The sequence below is a fragment of the Mercenaria mercenaria genome, chromosome 9 (assembly GCF_021730395.1).
Source record: "Mercenaria mercenaria strain notata chromosome 9, MADL_Memer_1, whole genome shotgun sequence".
In the NCBI taxonomy this organism is placed as follows: domain Eukaryota; kingdom Metazoa; phylum Mollusca; class Bivalvia; order Venerida; family Veneridae; genus Mercenaria; species Mercenaria mercenaria.
Window position 1 is genome coordinate 67,697,728 of NC_069369.1, and position 19,097 is coordinate 67,716,824.

At 34.8% G+C, this 19,097-nt stretch overlaps 2 protein-coding genes across 2 annotated transcripts; both read left to right on the forward strand.

Moving 5' to 3' along the window:
• Positions 1 to 226: 226 nt before the first annotated feature.
• Positions 227 to 6,798, forward strand: LOC123546270 (M-phase inducer phosphatase 1-like). Its single transcript, XM_053550630.1, has 8 exons — positions 227 to 232; positions 2,049 to 2,164; positions 2,745 to 2,910; positions 3,856 to 4,008; positions 4,392 to 4,490; positions 4,860 to 4,990; positions 5,494 to 5,611; positions 5,921 to 6,798. The coding sequence occupies exons 1-8, from the start codon at positions 227 to 229 to the stop codon at positions 6,056 to 6,058; spliced, it is 927 nt and encodes a 308-aa protein (XP_053406605.1). The 3' UTR covers positions 6,059 to 6,798.
• A 3,289-nt stretch (positions 6,799 to 10,087) lies between these two features.
• Positions 10,088 to 16,129, forward strand: LOC128559323 (M-phase inducer phosphatase 1-like). Its single transcript, XM_053550631.1, has 8 exons — positions 10,088 to 10,180; positions 12,367 to 12,522; positions 12,937 to 13,086; positions 13,397 to 13,549; positions 13,925 to 14,023; positions 14,403 to 14,533; positions 14,983 to 15,100; positions 15,479 to 16,129. Exons 1-8 carry the CDS (start codon positions 10,088 to 10,090, stop codon positions 15,614 to 15,616), a joined length of 1,038 nt encoding a protein of 345 aa, XP_053406606.1. The 3' UTR covers positions 15,617 to 16,129.
• Positions 16,130 to 19,097: the final 2,968 nt, after the last annotated feature.

The following is a 19,097-nucleotide window of genomic DNA, read 5'->3' on the forward strand; positions in this document are numbered from 1 at the left end:
CAGTGTTGGTGGAGCGGGGCTCGAACTCACGACCCCTGGATTCGTAGTCAGACAATGTTACCACTGGACCATTGCGTCCGCTCTGAAAATTTGTGTCTTGGAGCAAAATCACATTTTAAGACGGAGACAAAAAAATAGCCATTATAAAAAGTAATTGTGGCACTAAGCAAGTTGCCAATCGCAAGAATAAATCTGAGATAACCTTACCGGTAGATGCAATATTACTATGGAGGTGAGAAAATTTTACAATATACAATCTTTATCCTAAAGCAAAAGGGAGGAGAAACAATTGAGTTAGGAAACGGTGAATAATTAGGGGTGGGAAAAGAAGGAAGCAATAAAGACAACAAATCTAATCTCTCAATTAGTTCAATTAACCAACTGTCTCTCGCCTTCAGCGAAATAAAGTTAAAATATAAGGATCGATTTCGAATTTTCATTATTCTTTACGAAAAGTAGCACATAAAAGAAAGCTGGTAAATACATATTTTCTTATTCGTTAAACTTTTGCTAATGTATTTTTTTTTATCATAGCTATGCATGCATGCATGCTCTGGACGCGGATTAGAAATCTGGAAGACAAGACCACCTACATTTTCATTTGTTATTTTAATTAAGCTGACCGAGCTCAACATGAAACCGAAACTGCAACTGTTTTATTTGATTAAACGCCTATTTTTAAGTAAAACATATTCAATGGCGTTTTACAAACACATAAAAAATACATGAAAAAAAAATAAGGTATTTTAAATATGTATGAAATAAATGAGCATAAATATCAAACATATAAGCAAAATATCGAGAAAAAAAAAACTTGAAAGGATTTCAGTCAGAATATCAACAAGTAATGTTGACAATACACTGAAAAATGCACATTTGTTTATTTACATACAAACACACTTATATGTTAAATGAATTATAAAGTTTTGTTATCAAGTCGTTAAAGCCATGAGCTCATAGACGTCTTTGAGTAAACTTTGAGCAGAGTTACTCATCTTGTTCGAGCTTCCCACGTTCTTTATTTCTATTGTTAAGTATGAATTTAAGTGTGTATTTAATGGTTAAGATTTAAAGTTAATGCCATTATCGTTGTTATTTGTATCATCTTCGAAGGAACCCATAAAATATTGTATCATCGCCCAGACATTTTTATCAAAAAGAATTTATAAGAAGTAATTGAATTGTCAAAACTTCTATTTAACTTAGCATTCTGTTTTGTAATGTCTATAGCATAAGGACTGTGAATTTCGAGTAAGTTGAATCAATTTTGATTATAAATATTTTTACATCTTTTTGACCTACATTTTCTTATATTTTATTTTCTGTTACAATTGCTTCATCAGTGATAGATGTCAACATCTCTCTTTAGAAAAATAAAAACAGATAAGAAAATTTAGGAAACATAGTTACATCAGTTTTATAATTTTTACTGCCCGTAACAGAAGCCTTCGGTCATTAATAACCGGCGGTCTTTTTATCGTTTGTGTAATCCTAATGTTTAATTGTCAATTAATCAATAGATCAAGCTGTTAATTGGGCAGAACAGATGATCTATATGGGATCATGAAATAGTGGGCGGTATCTTACTGGAAATTTTAATTGATTCAGTGAAATTGCATTATGGGACTTTTGTGTTAATCGTATATTTTTATGTTTGTCATTTCAGAAGAAAAAGTAGTGCTGCATATAGGAGTAACGTACCAAATGTGAGTATTGTTTCTTCTTTTCTGAACACATACATGTAATTTATTATATGGTTCAAATAATTTATTGAATTTACTAAATCTACAAACCTCAACTTGTATTGATTAATATCAATAATTGTAATTTTAACAAATTGCGCGCATTGAAACGGGTGTGCATATCCGATAAAGGACGATCTATAGTTATTTTTTTTTAGGCGCGATGGTTTTTCTATATTAACGTTTTTTTCCTTCTTCTTGTTTTTATCAAGGTATTGGCAGGTCAGACATTAGATTAATGTCAAAATACCATTAATACACACTCAATTGATAAAGTGTTTATTTTCATATATTTTTGTTTTTCAGATTTCAAAGATGTTGAGATTCACGCCGGGTAAGAACGTTGACGTCAACGACATTGATGCTATTGTTACACCGCCGGGTTACAGAGGGGACAGCTGGTTTTCAACGGAGACGCCATCGTCAGTGGGCAGCACCGACCATAATGGATCCTTCACAGAGGTATGATCTTTAAAAGTATTACCAATTATATTTTTACTGCTGCATCAGTCTGTACATTGTCATTGAGGGTACATATATTTACATTCTTTCTTTATTATAGTCTCATTCTTGCATATACATTGATAAAAACAGTAGTATTTATACAGTTAAAAATTGCAAGACCATTCTAAAATAGAATTATAAGAGATACATTGATAGATAAACTGAGTGCCTAAGTCTTGCCAAATATTCTTGTATAAATGTACAGAATAGAATAAACAGATGTACATTTGCATACGACATAGTATTGGAACACCCGTAAATGTCCGAACAAGGACAATGTTTCTTTAAATTTTAACAATAGGAAGAACTTCATTCTTTTTTTCCAACCGTGAGTTTTTTTCTCGGTGTTTGATACGTAAGGATTTTCTTAAACTTTCGAAATACACGATGGTAAACTGATTTCAAAGTATACACGATTTTTCAGAGACTGAACAATATATATTTGACGTCAGATATGAAACAACGGTTTAAGAGATTTTTCTTATTTTATTTATTCAGAAGTAATTTTATTTTTCGGGTTCGCAAGCCGCTTGGTCGCTTCCTGTCGTTTGACGTGAAGAGAAGCTTGTTTTCCGGAAAGCGTCTCTCGGAGCAAGCAGACGATTCTCCCGTCACCAAAAGATTGCGCGAGACAGTGTCGGGTATTGACCGTATTTCTTTACAGGTAAATAAATTCTAAATTGGTTTTACAATAGGGTTATTATAATAATAGCTCGATCTGGGATGCTGTATTCGGCTGGAGTGGATTTACGAGAGCCGAATACAAATCCCAGTTCTAGCTTCTGTTATAATGACCCTTAATATATACCTCCACCTTTTCGTTTGTTGGAAATCTTCAATGTTTATCAATGTTAAAATGGATCTTAGTGAAGTTTTTGTGTGCTATTTATAGAACTGCGTCAGGTCATGCATATTAATGAAAGTTGTCCTGCAACATTCAATACAAAAGGTACAATACGGATTTTTTCTGCCGGTTCATATTTACTTGTGAAATACAAGTCGATTTTTTTTATAGAATAGGTACCTAAAAATTTTTTATATCGGTTGAATATGCAGAAAATAACCCCTTTCGCCGCTATTTAATGAAGCATACTGCAAAAGAGAAGATCTTTTCTTAAATACAGTAGGCCTACACTGTCACCGGAACAGACAGGCTGGAAAACGGGATAAATTTCTTTATGACTTCATGTACGGGTATTCCAAATGTAAGGACAGAATGTGTGCAAGAAATGAAATGGGATATAAAAAAGTTGTAAAGACAAATGTGTGCAAGAAACGACATAGGTTTAGTAGTGTAGATCTTTATTTCCCCATTCTGAAGAGCATAAAATTCAGTACATATATCGGAATTACGTAAACATTAAAATATGACTATTAGTATATATATCATTTAGATAACATTATTGCTTCATAGCATCAACTCTACAAAAACTGAGTTTTGAAACATTTTCAGTCTTGTGCGTTCCTCATATTTGTTTGCGTTGCGTAACTTTATATCTACTGTAGGATGCTTTCTATATATCATAGTTACATAATGTTTTAAAAAGTATATTATGTTTAAGAATCTAACATGAGATTTTGTTAATCATTACATTCCGTTATATTGCAGACGTTGTCTCCTACGTCAGAGAATGATGACGTCAAGTCAGTTGTTCATCGACTGTCAACCGACGACGACATCATTGCTGACGGTTCCTGTCAGTATACCCTACCTACGATCGCCGGAAAACACAGTGACTTGAAAGCTATTTCTCCTGAAACGGTGAGTTTATCATATTTTGTATGAATATCTACGTTTTTCTATGTTTTTCAAGGCACAACAGTTCCACAATTATTTCGTATTTAATCTTAGTAACTGAACGCATTCTGTAAATTATATTTTTTAAGGCACAGCAGTTCCGCACTTCTTTCAATTCTTTCAATCTGAACAGAATTCATACATTGTAGAACTTAGAACTGCATGTGAATGATTTGTTCATTAGCTTGAATAAATGAATGGTGTATTTGCTGAAAGAATGGGATCTGTCAAAAACTGAAAATTACGGCTACTTGTTACAAAAACAAAGTGCATACGTTAAAATCTAATCAAAAGATGAATAAATATCATTGTCGTAAGGTTTTGACAAATTGTTTTTATTTTTGCAGATGCATGACGTTCTTCAGGGTTGCTATGACGACGAGATAGATCACGTGACTGTCATTGACTGCAGATACCCGTATGAATTTGAGGGTGGTCACATCAAGGTAAATTTCTATATTATTAACGAAACGCGAACCAAATAGTAGCATTTTAGCTTGAAAAGCTATGAAACAATTTTATTTTATTCAAAATCGTACGCATTCAGAAGGATTGACAGCAGCATTGTTCATGACCGTTTTTTACATTTTTTTAACTTGTTGTTAATATTTCTGTTCACTTTAATTACAAGTTGATACAGTAGAAGAAAACACAGACTATCATAAAGACAGTAAAAGCAATTCAACTAATATTACCGCGTAACGTTATATATATTTTGAATTACTTTTTCTTTTGAAAAGTCGAAATTGTAATTGACCTTCACTGGTAAGGAAAAAATGCATTAGAAATTCATTTCTGCAACATTTCACTTCTAGGGCGCCATCAACTTGTACACACGTAGTGCTATACAGGAGTTCCTCTCACGACACAGTAGTTCTTACGCTTCCTCCAAGAAACACGTGCTCATCTTCCACTGCGAGTTCTCGTCAGAAAGAGGTCCAAAAATGTAAGTTTACTTTATTTTATGTTTCTGTAACTGCTTAATTGTTATTAAATGAAGGAAACAGTGGTGATTAGTTCTAAGAAATCGAGAGTGATGACATCCTGTGTTACAGCGACTTGTTATCTAGCCTTAATCCTTCTTCGCTCCAATTTGACCCAGTTTATAGACAGATATTTTTTTTATTGTCAAAACCATTGGCGATCAAAATGTTTCTTCATTTAACTTTGACAGGACCGACTAATTGGACTATTATTTTTTATAACATGATTCATTCCTCGAATTTCTGTTAAAATTGGAAATGATTGAAAATATTTATATAAAAGCTTGTAAATATGGAGACTAGTACAAACAAGACTGATAAAGTATCTGGTGGCTTTTATTGTAATATTTTCAAATTAGTACAAAAGAATACTTAATTTATAAATCACAAAATTATATTCGATGTATACCAGTTTAGATAAAAATCAAGACTCTGAAAATTAGTAAAAATGACTTTTATTTTATAGGTACCGCCATCTGCGCAGTGAGGACCGTGCCATGAACAAAGACCACTACCCCCGCCTCAACTTCCCAGAAATCTACCTGCTCGAGGGAGGTTACAAGGCATTCTTCTACAAGTTTATGGTAAGTTCAGTTATATTTAGTTTATTTCCATTGTTACTTTTGCATAACGCAAGGATCGCTCGCGCTTGTGGAAAAGAACAAAAACATTTACAATTCTGATTACTTGTATCATAAAATTGCTTTAAAAAGTATATTATTAAATTTTGGAAACTTTCCAAAATATTGAGTGTTTGCATTCTCTTTTGGAAACGACAAATCTCAATCGTTTCGTAATTTTAGATTCTCAATGCACTTTAGTTTAAGTTACACGACAGGGGCAGCTTCTGGGTTCAATATGTAATGTTCTTGATTGTATTTTTACCTTTTCAGAAGCAATGCTTACCCCAGACGTACAAGCCCATGCTGCACAAGGACCATGCCACTGATCTACGTCACTTCCGTGGAAAGTCTAAGTCATGGACCGCCGGTGAAAGACGACAACTCATGCGCACCACCCTTAGGTTTTAGTGCCATCTGACCTTAGTGCTAATGAACACAAGAAACGAAACAAGCATATATCTGTGATATAAATGTGCAATATTTGTAGTGATGTGTAAAGTTATCATGTGTTTCGTAAAACACAGCAGTTGCAGTAGGACAGCTGCAGGATTCCGAGTTAATATTTGATCATCGGTGCTCCCCGTAATATAATTGTTTGCCATATTTGATCATGGACTTTTGATCAAAAATGTTTCTTTTTTGTCAAGATTGAAAATACTCGAACAATGCAACGGAAACCATATTTACGAATGTACTGCTTAAAGAAATACCCATTTCTGGTAAAATATATGTTAACTAAAAATTTATGTGAATTAAACAATATATTTTGGTGTAAATGATGAAACGATTTTAACATTCAACATGACTGTGCTTTTACTAGTTCTCTTGTATATATTGATGTACATACCATTTTATTTATCATTATTTTTACTTTGTATGCTTACTGAAAAAAAGAGCAATCAGATGTGCTCAACGTGTTCTTTCTAGAGATGCTTGTGTATAAATGAGAAGTGTTTTCCTATATAATTTCTTTCTTTCTAATCCTTGTCTGTACCTCTTCCTTTGAAGTTTCATTTGTTTTTGTTATGAATTTCGCCAAAAAAAAAAATAAACAAAAGTACTCACCGAATATTTGTACTGTTTTGTATTTGACCCACTTTACACTGTTGTCAACTCTTGGCTGTTACACTGCGGTTTTTCGTTTACATACGCACGTTTTGAAGGTCCAAATCCAACGCTAGGCCCTGGTGACCCGTGCACCCTTCCCCCAGTCGGTTGAGCATCAAAGTTGCAGGGGAAATAGATTTTGGCAAAATATTAAGTAAGTTTTAGGGAGAAACTGCATGTACAAAAGTGTCTCTGAGGAAATGGTTAACATGTTCAGTACTTTACTAAGTGTCAAATTTATAGCAGATGCACAAAGTTAAATTAGCTGCACCAGGAATTTTCACTGTCTGTTTAGTGTTTATGAAATTATTTTAAATAAATAATATTTGTTTGTTTATTTTGGGTTTAATTCTGTTCTTAACAGCATTTCAATTATGTGACGGCGGGCTGTTAACCTAACCATTGTTCCTGGAATTTGTACCAGTACAAACCAGTTCTCCGCAAGTAACTTCAAACTTCCCCACATGAATCAGAGGTGGAGTACGAATGATTTCAGACACAATCGTCACGCTAACATATGCCTCGTCCGAGGATCGAACTACGATCCGTAGATCTACGCTCTCCATATTGAGCTAAACAGGCGAGCTAATCAACACAATTAAATGTACATGTAGAATGTCAGTGTGCACATTTTGACTGGTTATTTCGCTTGAACATTTTCTAATCAGAAACCTGCTATGAATGTTCTGTCAAATTAGTTCGTGCCTTTGAAGTATGGGGTTTCTGTTAACAGTTTTACAGTATCTGATATGTAGTTTACAGGCGTTTTTCTTGAGATTCTGTGGTCAACATCTGTAGAGTCATTTGGATAATGTACCTGAAAACGGATAACAAGTTACTGGTAGCTTGATATCTACAAGGTGTGTATGTTAATAAATGTGTTTAAGCCTTTAGATAATTCTAAAAAGAATGAACACTTAGCATTTTGCGTTTGTTAAGTATGCGTTTAAGTAAATATGGCTTGAATGTCTGGTGCCAGAATATTTTTCAACGGCATTTAGTTTTATAATTGTGACAAAAAGCAAATACGGCCATGCTGAAGGATGAATAATATCAAAATATAATTTTATACCCCCGTTTCGAAACGTGACGTAATATGTGATATCTACAGCAGGCGTTGTCCACTAACGTTGTCCGCTCTCTAACTTGAGCAGTTCTTATCCAGCATTCACCAATTTTTGTTACAATGTTTCTTGGTATCATATTTCGACAAAGTTTGGTAGTCAGCTGAATTATCCCAGTGGCTCTGGAGTTACGGCCCAAGGATTACTAAAACTTGCAAAAACTAACCGTGTCAACTGTTACTTAGGTACTTCTAATCCAATGTTCACCAAGCTGGTTACAATGTTTATGAGCATAATATCTGAGACAAATTGGATAACCAAGTATAGATACTCCCAGTCGCAAAATTGGCAGTGTCCCTCGTTAATAACTTAAGATCATATCCAATCTTCAAACTTCGTTATAATGTTTATATTGGCCAGGTTCAATAACCAGCGGTATATATAGTACTTGTCGCTCTAGTGTGCTGTATGGGACTGAACGGGGACTGGCTGACGGTAATGTGCAGACCCAGCAGACTACTGTTAGCAGGCAAAATATCATTAATCTTGAACGCAGAATTCTTTTCCTAATTCATATCAAAATGTTATAAATCTTATTAATAAAAAGATTTCATACTGGACTTGCTAGTTGTCCGAGGGTGGTCAGTGGATATATTATGTCAATATTTAATAAATTGATTAATTTAGGAAATAATTTATAGCAAAACTGTGTTTTATTCACGATGGACGGTTGATAATTTCACGAGGGCGCAGCCAGGACGCCAGGACCGGAAATGGTAATACGTCTTGCGGAATGGTTCCATTAGGGCACAATTCTGCACAGCGAATACCAACTCATCGTGTGTGTAAATTAATCAAGACAGTTGTGTTATGTGACATTTGTTTTAGACATGTTTTTTTTTTTAGTAAATTTTTTTATCAGAAATGAAAGCGCTATTTCTCGATGCATACATGACGCTATACATCAGGTCAAGGTGGCTTCAACATAGTATCAATGTCTTGTCATTATAATGATTACTTCATACTCCGTCTTTTTCCCTTAATTTAACCAATCAAAATGCTTAAAACCTGAGTACTGGCCATATTCATTTTTTTAATTTTTTTTTTTATATATTTTAGCCCTGATTTTTTACAGTTAAGATTGGTATTGTTTTAAAAGACATGCACAATATCTTGTCTTATATTGTGTACAAAATTGCATAGAAGTAAAAATATATAAAATATTGAGATTTCAGTTTTGCTGTAGTTTTACTCAATATTTTTGAAAAAAGATTATCAGACGTCTCATTTTACTGAAGTGGTGTTTTTCACGGTATTTAAGTTATTAACAATCAGACGTTGCTAATTACCTCATTTTGAAATTCATCAAATAATTATTGCACGTGCATTTACATTTGATCACCTAATTCTGAAGCTAGACCGCTATATTTTCTCTTTGAAGCTCGCTTTTGGTCAACCATCAATAATAGATTTTATTCCTTTATACCTCAGCAAACAATCGTTTTGAAAAGAGACAAACTGTAAATTGTTTTGAGTTGAATACTTTTTCATAAATGCCAGTCTTCTTATCAGTGATAAGCAAAAATCAAAACCCATTTTTGGCGCTTCTCCTAGCTCCCTGGTGCGTGCACGTCGCGGAGAGAGCACATATGGCGCTAACTGGGTCAGCGCCCTAACTAGGTCAACGTCTGATCTAGTTAGCGTCACATGACGAAAACCAGGGAGTGTGGCCGTAAAAAGGGGACATTCATCGGCTGAGCTTCATCTTGCCTACTTGCCTGCGTGTTGGACCTCTCTTCTACAACCGGGGTGCCGGGTCTGGTTGATCCGGCCACTCGATGCCGGATTACCATCTCTGAGGATCTTCCGGTTTGATACATTGCCGAAAACTTCAGCTGGTTCATCGACGAGGCTGATGTTGGTTCGGAACCCCGACTCGATGCCGGATTACCATCTCTGGGGGTTTCCTAATTCCGTGCTTACTCCAGCTGGTTCATCGACAAGGTGGGACCTCGGGACCAGGCTTCCAGATGCGACACTTCGGACAAGACGTTGGTGGAGGCGACGTACAACGCGGGACGATGGGGCGGGATGCAGAACAGGCGATCAGGACCGTTAAAAACGTAGATGAAATAACAGCGATGACAACAACATTAAGAAGACACACACATAACAGATGCTACATAATCACGATGACACATAATAGATGTTATATAATCACGATGACACACAACAGAAGATACATAACAACGATGAAATTTAACTGATGTATTATAACGGGAGAGATGAAAAGACGATGTACGAGGAGGAGGAGAATAATTGTAGATATGCTCGCCCATATGGTTTACCGGTGGCGAGGGTAAAGAAACTCAACACACACACACATTTTTGGCACTCTGTGTTGTATATTTGTTTTACTGAAGTGTGTTTACTACTGGGTTTCCAATTCGCAATGATGTGAGTATGATATGTCTTCTTTCATTATTAGCTTGCATGCTTGCCAGGTTGGCATGGGGTAAATGTTTTTGTTTTTTTTTATGGTGGGGGAGAGGGGGGTATTGGCGCCCGAATGGCACTATTCAGGGCGAAAACGAAGTATGGCAGTGTCTAGAATTGAATTGAGTCGTAAATTATTTTGATGCGGTCCTCTTTCATTTTTCCCTATCACTTTTCGTACAAAAATAAGTTATTATAAGACATTTAACAAGTTGACACAGCTGACAATATACGAGTCTACTTTTCCTGTAGAAGCAAAATAGCTGCGGAGATGAGAAGATTTGACAATATACAGTTTATATCTTGGAGCAAAGTCACATTTTAAAACGGCGATAAAAATAGCCATTATAAGAAATGATAATAGTGACATTAAACAAAAAGCCCATCCCCGCAGTCAAGAATATTTGAATTAACTTTACCAAAAGAAACAAAATTACTGCCGAGGTGAGAAAATTTGACAATATGCAGTTTGTTTCTTGCAGCAAAATGGCATTTTAAGGGCGGAGAAACAATTGAGTTAGGAAACGGTGAATAATTAGGGGGTGGGGAAGTAGGAAGCAATAAAAACAACAAATCTTATCTGTCAATTAGTTCAATTAACCAATTGTCTCTCGCCTTCAGCGAAATAAAGTTAAAATATAAGGATCGATTTCGAATTTTTTATATAATCATTTGCGGTAACACTGAAGAAAGCTGGTAATATATATTTTCTATATTTCACATTTTTATTGTTTAAATTCGTGATCCATATGCTTGTTTTATTAATTTCAATATCTATTATTTATAGCTAATACATGTATGCTCTGATTAGAATTGTGGCTTTACATAATTTGGCATTATTGCATTTCTTGAGAGAGAAAAAAAGACAAAATACATTTAGAACAGACCCTACGACCTACCTTTTTATTATTTTGACTAAGTTGACTGAGCTCAACAAATGAGCAAAATATCAGAAAATCATGAAAGGATTTCAATCAAATGGAAAATTTTAGTGCATCAACAAGTTATTTTGTCAATTCAGTGAAAAATGCACATTTGATTATTAACATACCAACACACTTATATGTTAAATGAATTAAAAAAGTTTGTTATCAAGTCGTTAAAGCCATGAGCTCCTAGACATCTTTGAGCAAACTTTGAGCAGAGTTACTCATCCTGTTCGAGCTTCCCACGTTCTTTATTTCTATTGTTTAAGTATGAATTAAAGTGTGTATTTAATGGTTAAAATTTAAAGTTAATGCCATTATCGTTGTTATGTTGTATCATCTTCGAAGGAACCCATAAAAATTGTATCATCACCCAGACATTTTTATCAATAAGAAGTTACTGAATTATCAAATCTTCTATATAACTAAACATTCTGTATCGTACTGTCTATAGCATAAGGACTGTGAAATTCGAGTAAGTTGAATCAAATATTTTTATTTTTATTGGCCATTATACAAGCCCAATATCATAAAGTCATGATCATAAATTTTAATTGTCAATTAATCGAGAGATCAAGCTGTTAATTGGGCAGAACAGATGATCTATATGGTATCATGAAATAGTGGGCGGTAACTTACTGGAGATGTTAATTTATTCAATCAAATTGCATTATGGGACTTCTGTGTTAATCGTATTGTTTTGTGTCATTTCAGAAGAAAAAGTAGCGCTGCAGATAGGAGTCAAGGACCAAACGTAAGTATTTTTTTCCGCATTTATCTTCTATTTGAAAAAAAGAAGAAACATTAATAAAGCATATATATATAATATAATATTCAAAAAAGCTACTAAATTTTCTTACCACAATCTTTAACAAAATTGTAAGCTGAATGCTCAAACAAGAAATATAGATCCTGTTATTTACTATTTGGAAAGAGGGTGCGCATTGTAACGGGAGTGCGAATCCGATAAAAGACGACCGCTTTTTAGGAGGCGATGGACGTACTATATTGACAAAACATCCAGATACAAATGACCTGAGAAACACTTTTTTTTTATCACAGGTAGACAGATCAGATAAGTAAACTAATTTAGTGTTAATTTTTATGTATTTTTGATTTTTAGATTTCAAAGATGTTGAGATTCACACCGGGTAAGAACGTTGACGTCAACGACATTGATGCTATTGTTACGCCACCGGGTTACAGAGGGGACAGCTGGTTTTCAACGGAGACGCCATCGTCAGTGAGCAGCACCGACCAAGACGGATCCTTCGCAGAGGTAAGGCATATCAAAGTATTGATTTAGTCTAAAATAAACATGGATGTACATTTGAGTACGCTTAAGTATCCAACACCTGTAAATGTCCGAATACGGACTATTTAAGAATTGAGATCAAGTTTATATTGAATATTCACCATAGTGAGTTTTTTCTTCATACTTCATATGAATTTAACATTCTGAAATACACGGCGCAACCTGCTTTCAAAATGTACAAAATAATTCAGAGACGTTCAAACAGCTGGTCATGGTATATTTTAAGTCAGACATCGAAATCCAAACGGTTCAAAGGAGATGGCATTTTCTTCTCTCTTAAAATTATTCCAAATATTAATGTAATAAAGTATTTTGGTATTATTTGGTATTAAAATTATTCCATGCATTGAATACGTTATTTAAAAACTTATTTTACAGGTTTGTCGCAAGCCACTTGGCCGCTTCCTGTCGTTTGACGTGAAGAGAAGCTTGTTTTCCGGCAAGCGTCTCTCGGAGCAAGCAGACGATTCTCCCGTCACCAAGAGACTGCGCGAGACTGAGTCGGGTGTTGATCGTTTTTCGTTACAGGTAAATAAATTCTTAACGGACTTTCCATTTTAATTTTGATTCATTATTTTGAGAATAACCTTTCTCTCCGCTATGAATTGGAGTAGGGGAGACCGGGAATAGTTGTTACATTTTTCATATTTTATATTGTAAATCAATGCTTTCAGTCTTGTGTGTTTCCTTTCATCTTTGTTGTTGCGTAACTTTATATCTACTGTAGGATGCTTTCTATATATCATTTATAGTTACATAATGTTTTAAAAAGTATATTATGTTTAAGAATCTAACTTGAGACACATTTTGTTAATCATTATATTCTGTTATATTGCAGACGTTGTCTCCTACGTCAGAGAATGATGACGTCAAGTCAGTTGTTCATCGCCTGTCAACCGACGACGACGTTATTGCCGACGGTTCCTGTCAGTATACCCTACCTACGATCGCCGGTAAACACAGTGACTTGAAGGCTATTTCTCCAGAAACGGTGAGTTTTATCATATTTTATATGAATATCTACCGTTTTTCTATGTTTTTCAAGGCACAACAGTTCCACAATTATTTCGTATTTAATCTTAGTAACCGAACGCATTCTGTAAATTATATTTTTTAAGGCACAGCAGTTCCGCACTTCTTTCAATCTGAACAGAATTCATACATTGCAGCCTCGGAACTGCATGTGAATGATCTGTTCATTAGCTTGAATAAATGAATGGTGTATTTGCTGAACGAATGGGATCTGTCAAAAACTGAAAATTACGGCTACTTGTTACAAAAACAAAGTGCATACGTTAAAATATATTCAAAAGATAAATAAATATCATTGTCATAAGTTTTTGACAAATTGTTTTTATTTTTGCAGATGAATGACGTTCTTCAGGGTTGCTATGACGACGAGATAGATCACGTGACTGTCATTGACTGCAGATATCCGTATGAATTTGAGGGTGGTCACATCAAGGTAAATTTCTATATTATTAACGAAACGCGAAATGAAATACTGCCCAAATAGTAGCATTTTAGCTTGAAAAGCTGTGAAACAATTTTATTTTATCCAAAATCGTACGCATTCAGAAGGATTGACAGCAGCATTGTTCATGACCGTTTTTTTACATTTTTTGAACTTGTTGTTAATATTTCTGTTTTTATTACAAGTTGATACAGTAGAGGAAAACACAGACAATCATAAAGACAGTAAAGGCAATTCAACAAATATTACCGCGTAACGTTATTATATATTTTGAATTACTTTTTCTTTTGAAAAGTCGAAATTGTAATTGACCTTCACTGGGACGGAAAAAATGCATTAGAACTTCATTTCTGTAACATTTCACTTCCAGGGTGCCATCAACTTGTACACACGCAGTGCTATACGGGAGTTCCTCTCACGACACAGTTGTTCTCACGCTTCCTCCAAGAAACACGTGCTCATCTTCCACTGCGAGTTCTCATCAGAAAGAGGTCCTAAAATGTAAGTTTACTTTATTTTATGTTTCTGTAACTGAAATCGAGAGTGATGACATCCTGTGCTAGTTACTGTTACAGCGATTTATTATCTTCGCTCCAATTTGACCCAGTTTATAGACTGATATTTTTTATTGTCAAAACCATTGGCTATCAAAATGTTTCTTCATTTTACTTTACCAAGACCGACTAATTGGACTATTTTTTTTATAACATGATTAATTCCTCGAATTTCTGTTAAAATTGGAAATGATTGAAAATATTTATATAAAAGGTTGTAAATATGGAGACAAGTACAAACAAGACTGATAAAGTATCTAGTGGCTTTTATTGTTATATTTTCAAGTAAGTACAAAAGAATACTTAATTTATAAATCACAAAGTTATATTCGATGTATACCAGTTTAAATAAAAATCAGACTCAGAAAATTAGTAAAAATGACTTTTATTTTATAGGTACCGCCATCTGCGCAGTGAGGACCGTGCCATGAACAAAGACCACTACCCCCGCCTCAACTTCCCAGAAATCTACCTCCTCGAGGGTGGTTACAAAGCATTCTTCTACAAGTTTACGGTAAGATCAGTTATATTTAGTTTATTTCCATTGTTGCTTTTGCATATCCCAAGGATCACTCGCGCTTGTGGAAAAGACCAAAAAGATTAACAATTCTGATTACTTGTACCATAAAATTGCTCTAAACAGTATATTATTAAATTTTGGAGACTTTCCAAAATATTGAGTGTTTGCAGCAGAGGAATATTTACCCAAACACAAACGATTCATTACACTAAAAAAAAAATGCATTCTTTTTTGTAAACGACAAATCTCAATCGTTTCGTAATTTTAGATTCTCAATGCACTTTAGTTTAAGTTACACGACTCATATTAACTGACAGGGACAGCTTCTGTGTTCAATATGTAATGTTTATAATTGTATTTTTACCTTTTCAGAAGCAATGCTTACCCCAGACATACAAGCCCATGCTGCACAAGGACCATGCCGCTGATCTACGTCACTTCCGGGGAAAGTCTAAGTCATGGACCGCCGGTGAAAGACGACAACTCATGCGCACCACCCTTAGGTTTTAGTGCCATCTGACCTTAGTGCTAATGAACACAAGAAACGAAACAAGCATATCTGTGATAAAAATGTGCAATATTTGAAGTAATGTGTAAACTTCTCATGTGTTTCGTAAAGTACAACAGTTGCAGTAGGACAGCTGCAGGATTCCGAATTGTGATTTGATCATCGGTGCTCCCCTTAATATAATTGTTTGCCATATTTGAGCATGGACTTTTGATCAAGAATGTTTCTTTTTTTGTCAAGATTGAAATTACTCCAACAATGCAACGGAAACCATAGTTAGGAATGTACGGCTTAAACAAATACGCATTTCTGATAAAATATATGTTAACTAAAAATTTATGTGAATTAAACAACATATTTTGGTGTAAATGATGAAACGATTTTAACATTCAACATTACTGTTCTTTGACTAGCTTTCTTGTATATATTGATGTACATACTATATTATTTATCAATATTTTTACTTTGTATGCTTACTGAAAAAAAAGAGCAATCAGATGTGCTCAACGTGTTCTTCCTTGAGATGCTTGTGTATAAATGAGAAGTGTTTTCCTATATCATTTCTTTCTTTCTAATCCTTGTCTGTACCTCTTCCTTTGAAGTTTCATTTGTTTTTGTTATGAATTTGGCCCAAACAAATAAACAAAAGTACTCACCGAATATTTGTACTGTTTTGTATTTGACCCACTTTACACTGTTGTCAACTCTTGACTGTTACACTGCGGTTTTTCGTTTACATACGCACGTTTTGAAGGTCCAAATCGAACGCTAGGCCCTGGTGACCCGTGCACTCTTCCCCCAGTCGGTTGAGCATCAAAGTTGCAGGGGAAATAGATTTTGGCAAAATATTAAGTAAGTTTTAGGGAGAAACTGCATGTACAAAAGTGTCTCTGAGGAAATGGTTAACATGTTCAGTACTTTACTAAGTGTCAAATTTATAGCAGATGCACAAAGTTAAATTAGCTGCACCAGGAATTTTCACTGTCTGTTTAGTGTTTATGAAATTATTTTAAATAAATAATATTTGTTTGTTTATTTTGGGTTTAATTCTGTTCTTAACAGTATTTCAATTATGTGACGGCGGGCTGTTAACCTAACCATTGTTCCTGGAATTTGTACCAGTACAAACCAGTTCTCCGCAAGTAACTTCAAACTTCCCCACATGAATCAGAGGTGGAGTACGAATGATTTCAGACACAATCGTCACGCTAACATATGCCTCGTCCGAGGATCGAACTCACGATCCGTAGATCTACGCTCTCCATATTGAGCTAAACCGGCGAGCTAATCAACACAATTAAATGTACATGTAGAATGTCAGTGTGCACATTTTGACTGGTTATTTCGCTTGAACATTTTCTAATCAGAAACCTGCTATGAATGTTCTGTCAAATTAGTTCGTGCCTTTGAAGTATGGGGTTTCTGTTAACAGTTTTACAGTATCTGATATGTAGTTTACAGGCGTTTTTCTTGAGATTCTGTGGTCAACATCTGTAGAGTCATTTGGATAATGTACCTGAAAGTGGATAACAAGTTAATGATAGCTTGATATCTACAAGGTCTGTATGTTAATAAATGTGTTTAAGCCTTTAGATAATTCTATAAAGAATGAACACATAGCATTTTGCGTTAGTTAAGTATTCGTTTAAGGTTTAGGAGTATATCACCAAAACACAGAAATATTTTATAAACGAACAACATCGTTACCAATATTTTACCTGACCATTACATGTCCTGCCGTACTGTCCCGTACTGAAAATATTCTGAAAAAGTTGTCCCCCTTTGAAAATGAATGCCATTTGTAAAGACATAAAAATAAACAATCGTTGAAAACTGTGTTCCACCTAGTTATGTGAAATTTCAACACTCGCACGCTATTACAAATGCATCAAAACAAACATGTGTAACAGTTCCTTGAAAATGGTGAGTTTTTAAAAGCGCTTGACTGTCTGGAAGTGGGGCCTGTTTAAACAGTTCTTTTTTTCGGAATTCAATGGTTATATCAGTATACTGACGCTTGTTTTGTAGAGTAATATAAGTAACATACACGCTATCATTACAAAAACAACAAAACAAGTGTCAGTATACTAATATAAACATTGAATTCCGAAAAAAGGACTGCCTTAATGGGACCCACTTCCGGGCAGTCAAACGCCTTCAAAAACTCACCATTTTCAAAAAACTGTTACACATGTTAGTTTTGATTCATTGGCAGTCGCATGCGAGTGTTGAAATTTCACATAATTAAGTTGAACACAGTTTTCAGCAATTGTTTATTTTTATTTCTTTACAAATGGCATTCATTTTCAAAGGGTGACAACTTTTTCAGAATATTTTCAGTACGGGACAGTACGGCAGAACATGTAATGGTTAAGTAAAATATTGGTAACGATGTTATTCGTTTATAAAATATTTCTGTGTTTTGGTGATATACTCCTAAACCTTAAGTAAATATGACTTTAATGTCTGGTGCCAGAATATTTTTCAACGGCATTTAGTTTTGTAATGGTGACAAAACGCATATACGGTCATGCTGAAGGAGAAATAGTATCAAAATATAATAATACCCCCGTTTCGAAACGGGACTATTATGTGATATCTACGGCAAGCGTTGTCCACAAACTTTGTCCGCTCTGTAACTTGAGTAGTTCTTATCCAACGTCCACCAAATTTTGTTACAATGTTTCTTGGTATCATATCTCGGCAAAGTTTGGTAGTCAACTGAATTATCCCAGTGGCTCTGGAGTTACGGCCCATGGATTACAAAAACTGGCAAAATCTGACAGCATCAACTGTTACAATGTTCACCAAGCTGGTTACAATGTTTATGAGCATAATATCTGAGACCTATTGGATAACCAAGTAGATACTCCCGGTCACTCTTGAGTTATAACCATTTAATAAAAGTCGCAAAATTGGCAGTGTCCTTCGTTAATAACTTAAGCAGATCATATTCAATCTTCACCAAACTTAGTCATAATGTTTATGGGCATGTTATATTGGCCAGGTTTAATAGTCCTTGTCGCTCTAGTGTGCTGTATGGGACTGAACAGGGACTGGCTGACGGTAATGTGCAGACCCAGCAGACCACTGTTAGCAGGCGTTGAACGGAGAATTCTTATCCTAATTCACATCAAAATGTTATTAATCTTATTAATGAAAAGTTTTCATACTGGACTTGCTAGTTGTCCGAGAGTGGTCAGCGCATATATTATGTCAAAATTAAATAACTTGATTAATTTAGGAAATAATTTATAGCAAAACCGTGTTTTAAAACTATTTATACACGATGGGCGGTTAATAATTTCACGAGGGCGCAGCCAGGACGCCAGGACCGGAAATGGTACGTCTTGCGGAATGGTTCCATTAGGGCACAAATGATGGCGAATTATTGTGCACAGCGAATACCAACTCATCTAGACTAGCTCCTAGACTATGATATATCTTCTTACATTTTTATGATTGAATATATTGAACTGAGCC